The 18415-nt window shown below is 51.0% G+C and overlaps 1 protein-coding gene across 2 annotated transcripts in view; it reads right to left on the reverse strand.

The window, feature by feature from the left end:
* The window catches only part of Myo18b (myosin XVIIIb), a 207586-nt gene that overhangs the window by 181389 nt on the left and 7782 nt on the right, over positions 1–18415 (reverse strand). Inside the window, exons 2-8 of one of the 2 annotated variants that reach the window (XM_006535262.3) lie at positions 18080–18162; positions 9155–9314; positions 7721–7879; positions 3629–5062; positions 3231–3297; positions 2120–2232; positions 1157–1333 (exon numbers count right to left, since the gene is read on the reverse strand). In XM_006535262.3, coding sequence (XP_006535325.1) covers positions 1157–1333; positions 2120–2232; positions 3231–3297; positions 3629–5062; positions 7721–7879; positions 9155–9193 — 1989 coding nt within the window. In that variant the 5' untranslated portion in view covers positions 9194–9314; positions 18080–18162. The remainder of the gene's footprint in view (positions 1–1156; positions 1334–2119; positions 2233–3230; positions 3298–3628; positions 5063–7720; positions 7880–9154; positions 9315–18079; positions 18163–18415) is intronic. The other variant, NM_028901.2, reaches the window with a different exon arrangement.

Raw genomic sequence — 18415 nt, forward strand, 5'->3', positions numbered from 1 at the left:
CATGTGTGCTCATATGACCCTTCAACATGTTCCAACCCCAAGAGACATGTCCTTCACTGTGTCCTGACCATACTCAAGCTGTTCCTAGTCCCAGGCCAATGTGGGTCAGATGGCTGTTTGGGGACCAGAAGCTGACTGGGCCAAGATGGCTTCCTATGAGACTTGAGAGGCAGGAAGACTTGGAGACGGAAGGAGATTAGAGCTCAGTGGCCCTCACAGGGAGAGCCAGGGTGGCATCACTCAGGGCCCTCCCTGTGCCTGTGTTTGCAGGTGCATTTGATCAATCTACAATACCCAGTCTGAGAAGAGAGACCCGGAGTGGACATTACTCCATGGGTCTCAGTGTGGCTTCACAGCCCTAAGTGACAGATGAGGGCCACTGTTAGGGACTATCTACCCATCTGCCTGCACTTTCCTCCATGCCCCTGTCTATCTGTCTGCAGCCCAGGGTCCTGTGAGTCTGTCCCTACACAAGTCACACCCAGGACCTGTGACACGTGCCCCGCCCCCACTGGCTTCTTCCAGCCCCATCCTTGCCCACAGGTGTCCAGTCCATTTCAGCCACCGTGGGCTTTACCATCAGTGGCCTCTCCTGTCTCCCCTCCCTGGAAGCCCACAGGGCAGCAGGGTTGGCGTTTCCTCAGAGCCCACTAGTCACCAGCAAACAGCTTCGAGGGACAGAGGACACCGGTGTAGTCCATGACTCTCCACCAGGTGGCGCCATGAACCTTTGCTTTCATTACTAATCCCAATCATAAATGCCCTTTCTTCCGTTCAAGAGATAATAAATAAATACCAGGGTGAACAGAGCTTCTATCTCCACATGAAGGTGGATGTATGAGACTTCAGAGAATCTAGCTAACGTTAGGAGCTCAGAGAAGCTGCAGCTTGAACTTTGTCCCAGCTCCTCTGCGTGTCCATGAAATGGCTTTCCAGGTGGGTGTCATGGCTAGTTTAAAGTGTCACACCTTGGCTTTGAACCAGAGCTCACCATCCCCCTCTAGGGAGCATGGGGTCACTGGTGCTTGCCAAATCCAAGATTCCCATCATGAGCATAGCTGAGGGTTTCCGGGGTGCTGACAGTCAGTTCTCCCCTATAATACCCAGGCGAGGGGCCTTCCACTTGTCTCTGCCCCCGACCATTGCCCCACCTCACCTTCCCTGAAGAGGGCACTGTGGTCGTCTGTGGCTGCAGGGTGATCAGATCAGGCCCCGAGCAGGTGTATGGCAGCTGAGCCCGGTAGCGCTGTAGAAGCGTGTTCATGACGCTTGACTCGTTGACGCTGACCAGAGAAGCCAGGTCCTCAGCTTGGTCCAGCTCAGAGGGGTTGGCCTAAAGAACTCACAAAGGATCTCCTCTGGATTCCTTGGCCCCTACCCCACCAGCACCAGCACACATACACAGATATGTGCATGGACAAATGCTTGCATACACACCCTCATGCATACATGTGCCCCACACACTGCTTGGTCTTGTCATGTAAAGGGCATGTGACAAAGACCAGTGCACAAAGGGAAGTGACAGGCTCTCTCCTTGGCCTGTCTATCTCCTTTGCTTTGTCTCCACATCCTGGGTGCACTGCTCTGTGAGGCTGCTGTCTCCAAGACAGGTCAAGTAAAACCCCAAGTGTACCATGCTTGGCTTGCTGAGGGTACATGCCTCTTCACATCATCTGCTTTTTAAGTCCTGGAGAGGAACACTCGACGTGCCCTGTGACACCCAGGGGTGGAAGCCAGTGGCCAACCACCTCCTTTACCAAAGCTCACTGTGCCTTGGTCCCTTAGAGGTATGCACAGCCCCCTAAGGGAAAGGTTGATGCCCAAAATATGCACCATTGGAATCTATGCTTCAATGGCAACCTGCCCATTTAGCTGAGTTCCCTAGCTCCCAGGGTGAAAACAGAAACACGTCTATGGAAAGGTTTTCACAAAATGAAAAGTAATCTCCTGCTCAGATCAGTCAGAGCCACGGCAACAGGAGCCAGCAGGCTTGTCTTCACAAAGAGCTAAAAGATACAGTGAACGATCCCATGATGGAGCCCCATCAGCAGAGCCCTGAGTACCATGGGGGGTGGGGACAGAGAGGACAGAGCAGTGGTGGGGAGGAGGGGACACTCACCGGGTGGACCTGCTCCTCATCCACTTCGATGACAGTCCTGTCTGCATCGATGCAGAGCCGCACCCTTCCAGCAGGCGGGTCAGCTGTTCCCTCATCTGGTTTAAGCACCGTTGCTGCATGGACAGCCAGAGACAGGAGGGGAAAGAAAGGTGGGTAGGAGGGCAGGGGCAGGGAGGGGAAAGGAGAGGAGGGAATAGAAAGGGAGGGGAGGGAGAGGAGGGGAGGGGAGGGGAAGGGAGGGGAGGAGGGTTAGGAGAGAAGGGGAAGGGAGGGGAGAGAGTGAAGGGGAGAGGGGGAGAAGAGAGGGGAGGGGAAGGGAAGGGAGGGGAGGGGAAAAGGAGAAGGGAGGGGAGAGGAGGGGGAGGGAGAGAAGGAGGAGGGGAAGACAAGAGAGGGGAGGGGAGAAGAAAGGAAGAGAAGGGAGGGTAGGAAATGGGAGAAGAGGGGAAGGGAGAGGAAGGGAGGGAAGGGTAGAGTCTCTGAGACAGTCCAGGAAGCTGGAGACTGAACTTGGGACAGGCTGAAAGGTTCTATTCACATAAAGAACCTGTACTGCCACCCCTAAGCCAGTAGTTCTCTGTGGGTCATATGACCCTTTCCACTGGGGTTGCCTAAGACCATGGGAACGTTACTATTCGTAACAGTTGCAAAATCACAGTTATGAAGTTGCAATGAAAATAACTTTATGGTTGGGGGGTCACCACAACACAGGGAACGGTGTTAAAGGGTCGGGGCATTAGGAAAGTTGAGAAGCACTGCTCCAAGCCCTTTTGAGACAAAGGTTAGCACTGAGCAGGCCCCTCAGAGGGTGAAGTCCACCGACCTGTTCCACACCCCTAGGTCAGATCAGGATGATAATGGGCAAACAGTACAAATGGAACACAGAATCACTTCTCAGAACACGCCCTTCAGTCTCCACTGGCCAACAAGAATGGACTGGGGATGGGGACTCTCTGCCCCATAGCAGCTACTGGTGCCATCCTCATCTCAGCCTCTCCCCTACCTCCTTGCTTACCTCGAGAATGAAGTAAAACTGGCTGGTGGCGGGAAAGACATGAGAAACAAGTGGGACTCCCCTCCCCAAACCCCAGGCCAGCCTGAGCCCACTTACCAAGCGTGAACCCGTCCTTCTGCACCAGCCAGACTTTCTGTGCCTCGTACCATCTATCCTCATAAGCCTGGGAGCAAAAAGAAGGTCTCCTAACCAGCAAAAACCACCAGCCCAGGGTTGATGTAGGGACCCCTAACCTCTCCCGCAGGACCTTTCAAGAAGCCACCAGGGCACGGCCTGAGAATCTACACATGGTGCCGGCACAGAGAATTGTGGGTAACAAGGGACGCGGTAACCACTAAGTAGTAATAGGCGAAATCTAGCCTGGGGAGGGGCCGTGTGGGGCCTAGGGACCTAGCTCTTCGGGAGTACACTCCTGGGGAGTGCTGGGCTGTGGCTAGCCCTATGTCCACCCCGTAGCCTCCCCTATCCCATCCTTAGGGTCCACAGCCCATCACCTGGTCCGAGTCTCCACTCTGGCCCCCTCTATCCGGGTCCTGCAGGATCTGCTTCTCCTCCATAGGCCTCAGCGTAGAAAGCCTTTCCATGACGACCTCAGGAATGGACTCTACGTGACCTTCTGCCTGAGGCTTCACCACATCCACTTCTTCCTCTGTGCACACACGGGGCTCCCCGGCTCCCTGCACCCTGCTCTCTGGCTGGCCGTCCCTCTTTGCAGCCTCTGCTGATATCCCCGTTGTAGGAATCCTATCCGGGGCCTTGCAGCTTTCCTCAGGATTCTGAGTCTTCGCTGCCACCCCAGGGAGCTCTCGGGGTTTCCTTGGTGTCACCAGCTTTTTCTGAGGTCTCCCCACCTTTCCTTCCATCTTCACTGGAGCCTCCTGCTGCTGCCCCGTGGGCCCTGCTGGCTGTCCCGTGGGCCCCGCTGGCTGCCCCGTGGGCCCTGCTGGCTGTCCCGTGGGTCCCGCTGGCTGCCCCGTGGGCCCCGATGGCTGCCCCGTGGACTCTGATAGCTGTCCCGTGGGCCCTGATGGCTGCCCCGTGGGCCCTGATGGCTGCCCTGTGGGTTCTGCTAGCTGCCCACAGCTCCTGTCTACCGCTGGGCTTTGCAAGTCGCCGGTCTTCTCATCCTTACGATGTGACTCTGTTACTCTGTCCTTGCTCTGAGGACTGTCCCACTTGCTTCTCCAACCCAAGAAACCTCCCCACTTCCTTAGCGGGACTGGGGGTTCCACAGGTCTGACTTCAGCCCCTGCAACCTTGGGCTCATCCTCTTTTTCCATCTTCTTTGGGGGACCCCCTCCTTCTTTCTCTGCTGTTCCCAGTTGCTCCTTGTTTCCTGCCTCCTGAGCTTGGGACCTGGTCCCCTGCTCCTCTGTGCTCTGAGACTCACCTTCTTTTTGCCCGATGGTCTGGGGGTCCCGGCTCCCCTTTCCCTCTGTGCCCTGACATTTCCCACCCTTTGTGCTTTGGCCTGTATCTCCAACTCCCCTAGTCCTAGTCTTCTCAGGCATAGAAGGCTGGGGGGCAGAGGAAGTCCCCGTGGTCACCCCTTTCTTTGTCCCTCCAGAATCTTTGGCTGGAGCTGGGGTCTTGTCCACGGGGACATCACGAGGTTGGACCTTCTGATCTGCCTTGGCCAACTCTGGATCCAGCTTGGCCACCATCAGCAGCACATCGCCCCTCCTCACGCCCCTCTTGAAGGGCAGTGTCCTTTTGGCGGGTGTTCCTGTGGGACCTGACTCCTGAGGTCTCTCCCCACTAGTGCTGGTCACAGGTGTGGAGTCCTTGTCACCAGCCCCCGGGGGCTCCTTTCCTGGAATGTCTGCGCTGTTCTGAGTGGTGGATGAGCTGTCCTGGGAAGTCTGCTGGCTTCCAGGCTTGGGGACATTGTTGGTCTTGTTGGTTTGGTTAGTTGGAACTGCTGGGATCTAGGAAAGAGACCATAATGTGCTTAGTTGCTGCATGACTGACCAACAGCCAATCATTCCCAGTTTCACCCACACAAAGAAACCCAAGCCCTTCTGACATCCTCAGAATCTGTGCCTGACAGTGAGGTTCAGCCTAGATAGCGGCTGAGGGTCCACAGAATCAGGGGGAGGAAGGTAGACTCGGGAATCCAACAAAAGGGAGTTTAATGCCACTCTGCCTCTTTTCACTGTGTGGTGTTGGGTAACCTCCTTCTCCTCCTCTCTGAGCCAATTTCTTGACAATAACACAAGGATCATAAAGACCTGCCATGCAGGGTGGATATAAAGACTGGTGGTGGCCCAGCACACGGTCAGTCCTCAGTAGCTGCTGTAGATATATCTGTTATATTTCCATCTTGTAACTGGCTGGTTTTCTGTGTCAACTTGACACAAGCTGGAGTTATCACAGAGAAATGAACCTCCCTTAAAGAGGTACTTCCATGAGATCCAACAGTAAGGCATTTCTTCAATTAGTGGGTGGGAGGGCCCACTGTGGGTGGTGCCATCCCTAGGCTGGTAGCCTTGGGTTCCTTAAGAAAGCAGGCTGAGCAAGCCAGGGGAAACAAACCAGTAAGTAACATCCCTCCATGGCCTCTGCATCAGCTCCTGTTCCTGACCTACTTGAATCCCAGTCCTGACTTCCTTGGTGATGAACAGCAATGTGGAAAGTGTAAGCTGAGTAAACCCTTTCCTCCCCAACTTGCTTCTTGGTCGTGATGTTTGCCCAGGAATAGAAACCCTGACTAAAACACATCTCAACCCTCCAGATGAGATCATCAGTAAGGATACGCATTCCCATCTCAGTGCAGGTGTGGGGCAACTTCGGCCCATTGTCTCCTATCTTCTGTGAGCTTAGGCCCCTCCATAACAGAAGCGTGCTGTGTGGAGTTTTGCGAGCTGAGTGTGAAAAGCTCTTCTGTGATCTCAAGAGGAGGAGATGGGAGGAGGGGCACAGTTTCCACTCCAGCCGTCCAGGTTCTCAAACCGACTGCCCATCCCATACAACCTCCCAGTCATCTATCACCCATCAGCCAACTGTCCTTTTACAACTGATCAAGACACTGGTGGCCACTGATCAGGGCATTGGTGGCCACCCCAAGTCTACTGGAAGTCCATGAACACACCCTCGGTTCCTCCAAGCCTTTTCAGGGTCTGTCTGTGTCCACTCGCCTCACTCTCTGGCCACACTGGATACCTCCTAGTTCTGGCCCACCCACCCATTCCCTATGCCCTCATGTTTGTTCATGCTGGTCCTGATGGCCAGCAGGCATACCTTTTCTCCACCCCTCCTGTCCACTCTGTTTCCTATATCTCACCTGCCTGCTCTCCCAGGCAGCCCCAGAAAGAGAGCTTTACACGGCATGGCTCTGCCTCTACCTGGCCTGGTGACCTTGAGGAAAGTGTCTTGACCTCTCTGTGCTTCAGTCTCCACCTCTGAGAAGCAGGTGTGACTTCCGTCCCCATTACTGTTTTAAACAGTGCCACAATCACTAAGTGAACATTGGTGATAGACAGGAACATTTTACAGGACCACTTCCTATCCGAGATTTAAGTGTGGCCTCTGTTTATTCCTTAAGTCAGACAGGAGCAGGCACAGGGCCCAGCCACCCTGTCAGTCTCTTCAATGAGACCCAACTGCTGTCCCCACAGCTGCTTCCAGTCAGTTGTGAGTGGCTTGCTGACACAGGGAAGCCCCTGTCATTAAACAGGTGCAAGCACGTGTAGTGTAAATGGGCCAAGGAGGAGGAGGGAGCAAAGATGGAGCCAGGGTGACACTCCGGATTTAAGCCAACACCTGGTTTTTATAATCCCTGGTCCTCTCAGCCCAATTCTGCCATAACTCTCTTTGCCTCAAGAGGGCAGTATAGAGGCAGCAGGAACTGGTGCCCTGTCTGCCTAACACAGTTTTGACTGATGATGCCCATCGATACCAATCAGAAGGAATAGCAGATGAAGCAAGCATCCAAGATCTACAACCTAGCTGGGATAAAGCCTTCAGTTGTTGGATAGTGGATGTTCCAAGAGACTTGGAAGGGGCTGAGAGACTTGCAGCTGGAGGACACTGGTGTGTGGGACCACCAGCTCATGTGCCCGACCCAGAAGGATGCCAATGCTTCAACATCAGGCTCTCCGAGGAAGGGACATGCCAGCATCTTTTCCGCTTTAATGAATGAACAGAGACCAGCCAGTGGCCAGGCCTATAACCACGGCCACTCAGGAGACTGAATGGGCTGAAATAGAAGTTCCAGGCTGGCCTGGGACAAGGAACTAATTCAGAGCATGAGAGCTACTTTCAGGGCACAGCTGAGCGGAAGGCAGCTGCTGCTGTTTAGAAATTCATAGCTGAATAAGTCATGCGATTAAATGAGCTCTGTGTGGTCTCAAGGAAAGCAACCATGGGGGAGTTAAGAAAGGTAGAGCAATGTGAGACTCTCCAGATGTCGGCAATTGGAGATGGGCTTTTCAGTTTGCATAGGAGCTCAACAGAGAGAGTGGAAGAATACGGCAGGGCAGAGAGCAAAGGAGGACTGACTCAGGACAATATGAGGATATGAATGGGAAGGCGCCTGCCCCGCCCCGCCCTGCCCCATTGTGCTCTGCCCCCACAGGGCCATTCACCTCTACTTCTGGGGCTGTGAATGCTGCCGCCTTCCTCCTCCTGGCTTCTTTGGACTCTTTCTCTGTCTCTCGAACCAGCTGCTTGATGAAGCCCCCAGGGATGACAGAGAACAAGGGAGGCGGAGAGGATGGAGGGGGGCTCTTGTCTTCTTCTCGAATCTGTGTGTGGAAGCGAGGAGAGAAGTGAGAGTGAGCCTGCAGGGCCAGGGCTTCCCCCAGATGGTGTGTGATGCCCGGGTGGATCTGAGGGGAAAAGCATAAGAGAAGAGCAGAAAGGCTCTGAGGGACACCATGAGGCCGAGAGGTGTGGGGACAGAATGGACCAGTGTGGACATTAGAGGTTGTACGGGAGAGGTGGCTTCAGCCTGGAGAGTCTCCTCCTGAGAAGAACCCAAACCACCTCTCAGAGCAGCTTCTGAGATGTCAGGAGGGGTGGCTCGACACCAGGCTCCTCTGCCCTCACGCTTCTGGCCCCAAGGGGCCACTGGAGAAACCCCAGAAGAAAATGCTCTTCCCACCTAAGACAGGGATACTCCCAGGATGCACTGCACTCCAAGCTTGTCTCTGTGGTACCTCCCAGCTTCTTGAAGAAGCCTTCTGGGGACTTGAAGTAATAGATAATAATAATCAATTATTCCTGTGTGCTGGGACCACCAAGAGGCTGGGAAGACTTAACCATGGCCTATGCCACCCGTTTTCTTCGCTGTGGGTTCTGTATCCCTGGAACCAACCATGGACAAAAGTTCTTATTTTTTTTTATTTTTAAATAATAGTGTCTATACAACCAGGTGGTGGTGGCACACGTCTTTAATCCCAGCACTTGGGAGGCAGAGGCAGAGGCAGGTGGATTTCTGTGTTCGAGGCCAGGCAGGTCTGCAAAGTGAGTTCCAGGACAGCCAGGGCTATACAGAGAAACCCTGTCTCAAAAATAATAATAATAATAATAATGTCTATACAAAGGGAAGAAAAAGAATAGGAGGAAAGGAGAGGAGAAAGTAGGAGGGGAAGGTATCAGAGACCAAGGAGCCCTTAAGGAATCCTGTGGAAAAGGAAGGATAGCCAGGTTAGGTAAGAGCCATTGTCCAGGTCTCTGTAGTGACCAGAGGTAGATTCACAGAAACCCTCTAGCACTAGACCGGCAGCCAACAGTCCACCTCTGCACCCCCTCCACTCTCTCCTCCCTCCTGCCTCAGCCCTCTGTCAGGCTGCTGTGGGCTATAGATGCCACACTACCCCCATTCCCAGCCTCCTGCTAAGGGATGGGAAGGAGTCAACAGATCCAGACCAGGCAGGCACAGAGACAGAAGACCATCATCATTCCCTGCCTGAGGTACGTGTGGGTGTGTGGGTGTGAGTCAGGCCACCCAGGCCACAGCCCCTCTTGCCAGGGTAGAGTCTGGCCCTGTGACCCCAGCCCCCCAAAACACAACTTTCCTTCTGCTCCCACAGGGCAAGGCGTGACGAAATGGCCATGGTGACACAGGTAGCTGGACTCGGGCGATGACGTTGTGCTTCTGAGTGCTCCTGGCAGGCGAGGAGTGAAGCCTTACAGACACATGGAGAGCATGAGGTGAGTGGACACAAGCCAGACACACTGAATAGGAGAGAGAGAGAGAGAGAGAGAGAGAGAGAGAGAGAGAGAGAGAGAGAGAGAGAGAGACTGGTTAGCACCGGGCTCGGCTCTGCTCCCACCACATCATGAATGAAAAGATACTACTCCATCTTCTGCTAAGACCGTCATCCGTTCCCATGACAGTGGGCCAGCCATAAGGCTGCCAGTCACTGAGCAGACAGTGTGTGAGGCACTCCTCCTCTCAACCCTGTGCCCTAAGGTCACATCTCGGGAGAGACATACACGGTCTTGTGTGTGTCTCTCCAAGGCGCTTGCACAAAGACGATGCCTGCCTAAGCAGCGTGGAGATCGAGTTCCAGAAGATTCAACATGACTCAGTCCAGTGGAGATGAAGGGCATTTCAGCTGAGGAACAGGATTCCTTCCAGAAAAGGCGCTTTCTGGAAGGAATGTGCGTGTACTGGCTGGTTTTGTGTGTCATCTTGACACAAGCTGGAGTTGTCACAGAGAAAGGATCCTCCCTTGAGGAAATGCCTCCGTGAGATCCAACTGTAACGAGTTTTCTCAATTAGTGATCAATGGGGAAGGCTCTAGTCCATGGTGGGTGGAGCCATCCCTGAGCTGGTAGTGCTAGGTTGAAAGCAGGCTGAGCAAGCCAGGGGAAGCAAGCCAGTAAACAGCACACCTCCATGGCTTCTGCATCAGCTCCTGCCTCCAGGTTTCTGCCCTGCTTGAGTTCCTGCCCTGACTTCCTTCAGTGATGAACAGCAGTGTGAAAGTGTAAGCTGAATAAACCTTTTCCTTCCCAACTTGTTGTTTTGTTTTGTTTATCATGATGTTTTGTGCAGAATAGAAACCCTGACTAAGACAGTGCAGATTATCCTGACCCAAATGTGTGAAATCCATCCCAGAGAAGATGGCCATTTGTAGGACGGTGAAAGGTAGCCTGTTTCCCAGTTGAACTAAGGCTAGAAGCCCCAGTGACCCTAAAGGGATGAGGGGTGCTACGCCTGATTCCCGGGCTCCAGGCCCCTGTCACTAGCTGCAGCCCTCCATAGATTTGTGGCCATCAGTCACATAAGGGCAATGCCCCAAACCCATCCACAGGTAGAGGACATGACTTGTGGTCACATAGGCTCAAGACAGATCTCCATTTTAATGTTACCTACAGGCCTGAAGACTTAGCTAATCAGCTTTCCTTCCCAGACACTCCTTCCTGCAAAAGGTATTTAATCTCAGGCCCGCCCTGAGAAGTGAGGTACGGTTTAACTCATCCACTTTCTGCCATGATAATAAATGTCTTAAAAGCATGGACTGCCTCTTTTCACCAGGGTCCACCATGGGGAGTCATGCAGAAGGCCTTTGCCTATAGAGCCTCTGTCTAATCTCCCATAGAAGGTCTCTCTGTGCCCCAAGTCACAGCTACCAACAAAACCAAGCCAAAATCAAGTCAAGGACTCTTCCCAAGGGACCAGTCGGAGCTTTCTACCTTTCCCTTTCCCTTTCCCTTTCCCTTTCCCTTTCCCTTTCCCTTTCCCTTTCCCTTTCCCTTTCCCTTTCCCTTTCCCTTTCCCTTTCCCTTTCCCTTTCCCCCTGGCTAGATCCAGCCTGTGGGCCCCCACTCCATTCTCAGCTCTTCCTCGGATCCCAGTGGCACCAGGATGTTTGAGAGCCTGAGAACCAGATGGCCCCAGCCTCCTTGCAAGCCCAGGGACCCCTGAGCCAGCTCTGTGTACCCCCCACCTCAGACTGTGCTTCCCCACCGCGGGAGTGGTATCCCAAGGCTTCCCTACAGCCCAACATCTGCCCTGCAAAGTTGTGGGGTAAGGGCAGTCAACTTCCCTAGTACTGCCTCCCTGAGTGGCCATGCTCTCTGGCAGAGTAGACGCGGGGACCCCACAACCCTACAGTCATTTGCATCAAAATCCCAACATGATTCTACACACAGACACACACACACACACACATACACACCACCACCACCACCAACAACAACAACAACAAAACAACCACACTCTTCAGCTTTATATTGAAATCCAGGACAGCTGAAACCACCCTGAATATCAAAAGAACTGCTGGGGGGCTCAGCATCCCCAGTGTCAATCTGAACTTCAGAACTGGACTAATTAAAACAGCATGGCACTGACACAGAGACAGGCATGCTGATCAGTGGTCAATAGACTCAAACTAAAGACTTGGGCCTAAGTCCACACACCTATGGACACCTGAATTTTGACACAGAGTCAAAAAATGAACGCTAGAAAATAGACAGTGTCTTCAATAAATGCTGGTCAAACAGGATGTCTGCATGCAGAAGAATGCAAATAGATCCATACTTATCATCCCGTACAAAGCCCAACTCCAGATGGATCAAGGACCTCAACATAAGGCTGATACACTGAGTCTGACAGAAAGGAAAGTGGGGAATAATCCTGAACCCATGGACACAGGAAAGAACAGAATACCATTAGCATAGGCACTAAGATCAACAATTAATAAATGGGACCTCACGAAGCTGACAAGATCTTGTAAGGCAAAGGACACAGTCATTCGGGCAAAGTGGCAGGCTACAGAATGAGGATAAGCTTTTTACTAACTACACATTTAATAGAGGGCTTATATCCAAAATGTAATAAGCAGCAGCAACAACAACACAAAACCTAATATCAAGAAAACAAATAACTCAAGTAAAAATGAGGAACAGAACTAAGCAAAATTCTCTAAAGAGGAAACATGAGTGACTGAGAAACAGTTAAAGACATGTTCAACATCCTTGGTCATCAAGGAAATGCAAATAAAACTACTTTGAGATTTCAGCTTTCACCTGTCAGAATGACTCATGCTGGGGAGGATATGGGGACAGGGGACACTCATGCGTTGCTGTGGGAGTCCGAATTCGTACAGATGCTATGGAGATCTTTGTGGTATTTCCTTGGGAAGCTAGAAATCAATCCACCTTAAGACCCAGCTATACCACTCTGGGGCACAAACCCAAAAAACACTTCATCCTCCCCCAGAGACGCTTGCTCAACCATCTCCACTGCCGCTCTGTTCACAATAGCCTAGATGTCCATCAAGTGATAAGCAGATCAATCATTAAAATGTAGCACATTCACACAATAAAATATAATTCATAATACGTATATGTCATCCTGAGTGAGGTAACCCAGACCTAAGAAGGTGAATATTGTATGTGTCCTTTCATGTATGGATGCTAGATTCTCAGCATTCAGTATGCCCACTACAATTCAAAAAAGCACAGAGGTTGGCAACCTAGTAGCCATTGTCTATGGCAATGTTCTCAACGTTCCTGATGCTACATTGTCTCAATTTGTGGGTCATGACCCCTTTGGGCCAGTTTGTAACAATGGAAATATATCCAGCATATCATATATGTATAACTCACAACAGTAGTAAAATTACAGTTATGAAGTAACAACAAAATAATTTTTATGGTTGGGGGGGTTGTCACAACACGAGGAGCTGTATTAAAGGGCCACGGGTTAGGAAGGTTGAGAAGGAGGCGAGGAAAGGATATCCCAAGGAAGGGAAAATAGAATTCAGTGTGGTGAGGAGACTAGGAAAGAGGAAAGGGGGAGGGTTAGATGGGGAGAGGGATGGGGGGGGGACAGAGTGAAGGAGCAAATAAGGGAAGGGACGACTAACACCAAAGGACATTTGTAAAAACATTTGGGAACCCACAGCTATAGAAGTTTCCTAAAATATACACATATATGAAAGGAATCTAAACAGAGTCATGACATATGGGGTAGACAATGCCCCAAGTAGACATTTTATGCTACCCAGTAAAGCTTCCATTTCCAGGAATAGGTTGCATCCTGTTGAGTTGTTGGCCAAAGGGAGTCCCATGGAAACCCCCAAACATCACAGGCTGTTGTCAAGGATGTTGGTTGCCCTTGACAACCTGGTGGTTAAGACCCTCTTCTAAGAAAACACCATCCACATCATCAAACACAGAGAAGTCAAACTGGTGCCCACCTGGAGGCTTTGCTCCCTACTGACTAGAGTTCATTGTACCAGAATGGATTCTGTATGCTACCAGAGGTGAAAGCCACTCGTCAATATGACCCAGCTATAAACCCTGAGAGCTATGGTGGTAACCTGCTTGCAAGATATAAACCACATTTGTTTTTTAAACTGGACTTAAGACCCATGTCATGAGATGCAACCCAGAGCTTATACTATTAAAGTAGCCAAGAATCTAAGACTGGATTGGTCATGGGCCTATGACAAAAACTTAATGCTGTTAGCCTGCAAAATAAACGTAGCAATACAGTGACTCCCAATGACATTCCGCTACACTCATAGATCAGTGCCTTGCTCAGCCATCATCAGCAAAGCTTCCTCTTGCAGTAGACAGGAACTAACACAGAGATCCTGTGATGGTTTGTATATGCTTGGGCCAGGGAGTGGCACTTTTAGGAGGTATGGCCTTGTTGGAATAGGTGCAACCTTCTTAGAGGAAGTGTGTCACTCTGGAGGTGGGTTTTAAAGTCTCCTATGCTCAGACTATGCCCAGAGTGGCTACCAGTCTCCTGCTGCCTTCAGATCAAGATGTAGAACTCTCAATTCCTTCTCTAGCACTATATATGCCTGAATGCTGCCATGCTTCCCACCATGATGATAATGGACTAAACTTCTGAAATTGTAAGCCAGCCCCAGTTAAATGTTTTTCTTTATAAGAGTTGCCTTGGTCATGACATCTCTTTATAGCAATGAATCTCTATGACAACAGGACAGGTCCCAAGCCCAAGAGTAGTTGGCCAAGACCAAAGGAACTCAATGGATTTTTGTTGATTTGTTTCATTTTGCTTTTCTTTTTCTTTCTTTCTTTTTTCTTTTCTTTTTCTTTTTGTCTTACTGGACTTGTCTTTGTTTTGATATTCAACATTTGGAGCATTGTTATTTTTTGTTGTAGATTATTTGGTTTTTGTTTGTTTGTTTTCAGAGAGAGAACAAAAGGGGGACTGGCATGTGAGGCAGGAAGATCTGGGACAGAAATATGATCAAATGTGATCAAATATGATCTAATTATATAAAAAAATTTTAACTAAAAAAATAAAAGATGAGGCATTTGGCTGTAGGGAAATCAGGCCTCAGCTAAGATGGTGGGAATGTACAGCTTCTATGGGAACTGGGGGTAGAGGGTCCTCTAAACATTAAAATGGATTACCATACCAGCCGGCCACATGTGTCCTAGAAATGTGCCCTGGGGATTCACATCTACACATCAGACATGTTAGCATCCCCAGGTTCACTACTACTCTAGTTTCAGACCCCACCCATGAGGAATGAGGTGAGAAATGTGGTCCCTGTGCACAGGGCAGCTGTGTGCATCCATGATGTGGTCCCTGTGCACAGGGCAGCTGTGTGCATCCATGCATGAGGACAGAAGAAGGGATGGACACAGGTGGAGATCTACATGCAGAAGGCCCAGAAAGACAGCTCACATCTGCTCTTATTCCTGGGTCCTGTACTTTATGCCGATACGTAAAATCACACATAGAAAGCCTAGCAGAAGGGAGTGAAGCTAGAGTTATATGCTCATGTGTGTGCACATATGTGTGCACACATGCACATATGTCCTGGAGATCTTTATCTCCTCCCATTCAGGGAGGTTGTGTGTGTGTGTGTGTGTGTGTGTGTGTGTGTGTGTGTGTGTGTGTGTGTTTTAATTTTCACTTGGGCCATGAGTCGAAATCTCATCTTCTCTCAGCTCTATGAGTTATAAGTTTGTTCAGAGTGCATTGTGTTGTACAATAAATAGATAGATAGATAGATAGATAGATAGATAGATAGATAGATAGATAGACAGACAGATAGATAAGGGGCTGGAGAGATGGCTCAATTGTTAGGATAATTGACTGCTCTTACAGAGGTCCTGAGTTCAATTCCCGGCAACCACATGGTGGCTCACAACCATCTGTAATGGGATCTGATGCCCTCTTCTGGTGTGTCTGAAGTGACAGTGTACTGTACTCATATACATAAAATAAATAAATTCTAAAAATAAATACATTGATAATAAATAAATAAAAGAGGGGATATGTTTCTCTATCTCCCTCTCCCTGTCTCTCTGCCTCTCTCTCTTTCACACACACACACACACACACACACACACACACACACACACACACACACACATTCACTCTGTGGTTGATAAGAAAATGGATGTTCCCATGGAATCCAAGAGGAAGAAACAGCCACAGGGCTTCGGGGAGGTCCCTGAGTGGAGGTACATGACCTGGGCCTGACCTTAGAATTATGTTCTTTCAGAGCCGTCCCAACCTCCACCCCCAGGACAAGCTCCTGTGCACTCAAGTACACATGCATGTGCACATGCAAAAGCACAAGCACACACACTCACACACAGAAGCACACACACTCGCACACAGATGCACACACACACATACAAGCACACACACACAAGCAAGCACACAGGCACACAAACTCACACAGGCACACATACTCACATACACTCACACACAGGCACACACAAGCACACATGCATAGGCACACACAAGTACATACATAGGCACACATAAGCACACACAGGTACACAAAATCATACTCACACACAGGCACACACACAAGCATACATACTCACACACAGAAGCATGCACAGACACACACAAGCAAGCACACAGGCACACACAAGCACACATAAGCACACACAGGCACACACACTCACACAGGCACACATACTCACATACACTCACACACAGGCACACACAAGCACACACAGGTACACAAAATCACACTCACACACAAGCACACATACTCACACACAGGCACTCACAAGTACACACAGGCACATACAAGCATACATTCACACACAGGCACACACACTCTCACACAGGCACACACAAAACACATACTCACACACAGGCACACACACTCACATACAGGTACACACAAACACATGTGCACACACACACACACACACACACACATGCACACCATTAAAGCCTTCTTTGGTCATGGGCCTGGAGCTTGGCTGTGAGGACTGCATGGGGTCTGCAGCCCATAGCCACAGGCACGGCAGAACATGGGGACCCCAGGATCACCTTTCAGTCTCTTTTCACATCTCTTTCTAACTCATTTCCCAGCGATGCCTGATGAGAGGCCCGACCTCAGCCTCAGAAGGCCTGACCCCAGGCACTGGCAGCTGCCACACACTGGGCTTGGGTGCCAGGAGCTGGCTGTCCAGCCGTCACCAGGGAGTGACTGGCTGAGCGCCCAGCTTCCTCCATGGCTGGGTAAGGAAGAGACACACGGCTCAAAGAGCCAAGAAGGGACATTCAGGTCTGATGAGACCACATGCCACGGGGGAGGCTAGGAATTTACCACATGCATGTGACCAGAGCAGCCAGGTCTGTGCCTATGGAAAAGTCCCCAATGCATGAGCTCTGTGTGCAGCAGGCACGTACGGGAGGACACCTCTTTCCCCATACTGGCTTCCTTTGGGACACACTGGGGAATGTCCTAGTGACTCATAGGCCCTGAACGGATGAGCTGAGCTGGGGATATGAATAGGCCTGGCTTGACGCTGGCTGTCGTGGCCACTGTGCCCTCTTCATCCTTGGCCAGGACCCTGTGCTGAAATCACTCTCTGTCTGGCGGCTCAAGAACACTGGCTGTGACAGCCCTGAGCTGCCAGCTCTCCCCCGCCCGGGTACCAACCATTGTTCCTGGTGTCCAGCGCCCTGACTCCACCCAAGGGTTCTGGGTCAGCCTCGCTGACTAGAGTCCATTGTACTTCAGGACTCTGTCTTGCCTTGATTGACATACACTCTCATGTTTCTGTCCCTTCCAGGCCAGACCAGAGCATGCTGTCACACGCCAATTTAAGCAGCTTCCAGTGCTGAGTCTGGAATCTGGAAACCCTCTCTCCAGGCTCCTCTGGGAGGGGGGCTGGTGAGAGGAGTCCCAAGCCCTAGATCTGTAAGTGGCCTGGGATATTGTCCATGTTCAGGCAGGAGCTGAGTAGCTCACCATGGCTCTCTGATCTTCTTCCTCCACCACAGAGTGTCCAGTCTCCAAAAGGTAGCCAGAGTTTACCTGCCTCCTAAAGTAAATAAATGTTCAAGTCTTCATGGGACCAAAAGGGTCACTCATGACCCCTGTCTGACAGCTCCCCTAATCCCAAGGCAGTTAAAGTAAGCCCTGGGTATACCCTTCAGGGTACTTGGTCACCTCAGGCCCTTGGCAATGCTCTTCTGCCTACACACCTACATCTCCACTCCCCTGGGATCTCTGCTGAAAGTCACCATTCTCAAAGAAGTAACAGAACCACCTCATTCCGTTGTACTCCCCTGTGGCCTGGTTCCCTTCCATGTGCTATGAATGTTTGTTGAGAGGATAAGAGAAGGAAGAAGGTGCAAAGGGACCCCAGGGACAGTGCACCCCAGGGCTTCTGCTGTCCCATTCACAGTAGGGGTGTCCCCAGTTCACATCCTAGGAGATCTGGGGAGCCACACTTAAAACAATCTGGGTTTGCCTCTTGACTCAATTGCCAAAGCCACCTTCTCCCACAGTTAAGAACTGACCCTGGTCCTGGCCCTGAGGTCCTCACAGTGAAATCGCCCCAATCCTGCTGGAGCTGACATGAAATTGCATTAAAATCGGAGCTAGTACTTATTGCTAGTGTCGCTCTGCTCACCAACAGAGCTGGCAGCCGCTCAGAGAGGGTGAGGCCTTGCCTGAGGTCACCCAGCAAAAGTCTGAGGAAATTCCTGACACAAGGATGTTCACATTCTCTCTCACCATAGTCCACACGAGTATTCGGAAGGTCAACACAAGGGTACCACGTCGAGGCGTCCCATATCTGATGCCGAGTTGTGGAACCCCTAGAAGATGGCCAAAGTGTCTCTGTTAAGGGGGAGAATTGGGTTGGGGAGGGGTGCCTGTCATAGGGCTAAAAGTGCTGGTGACTGGGAATCAGAGAGGTTGAGTGTTGGTACATGGTCACACAGCAGGGAACAGCCACGGCCTGGATCGCTATATCCATAGTCTCTGAACTCAGGCTCCTCCTCCTCTGAGATACAGCACAGAGCACAGCTTTGATAACACCATCTTTGGAAGCCATTACATTCCAAAGTC

The sequence above is a fragment of the Mus musculus genome, chromosome 5, assembly GCF_000001635.26.
Source record: "Mus musculus strain C57BL/6J chromosome 5, GRCm38.p6 C57BL/6J".
NCBI classification, from domain to species: Eukaryota; Metazoa; Chordata; class Mammalia; order Rodentia; family Muridae; genus Mus; species Mus musculus.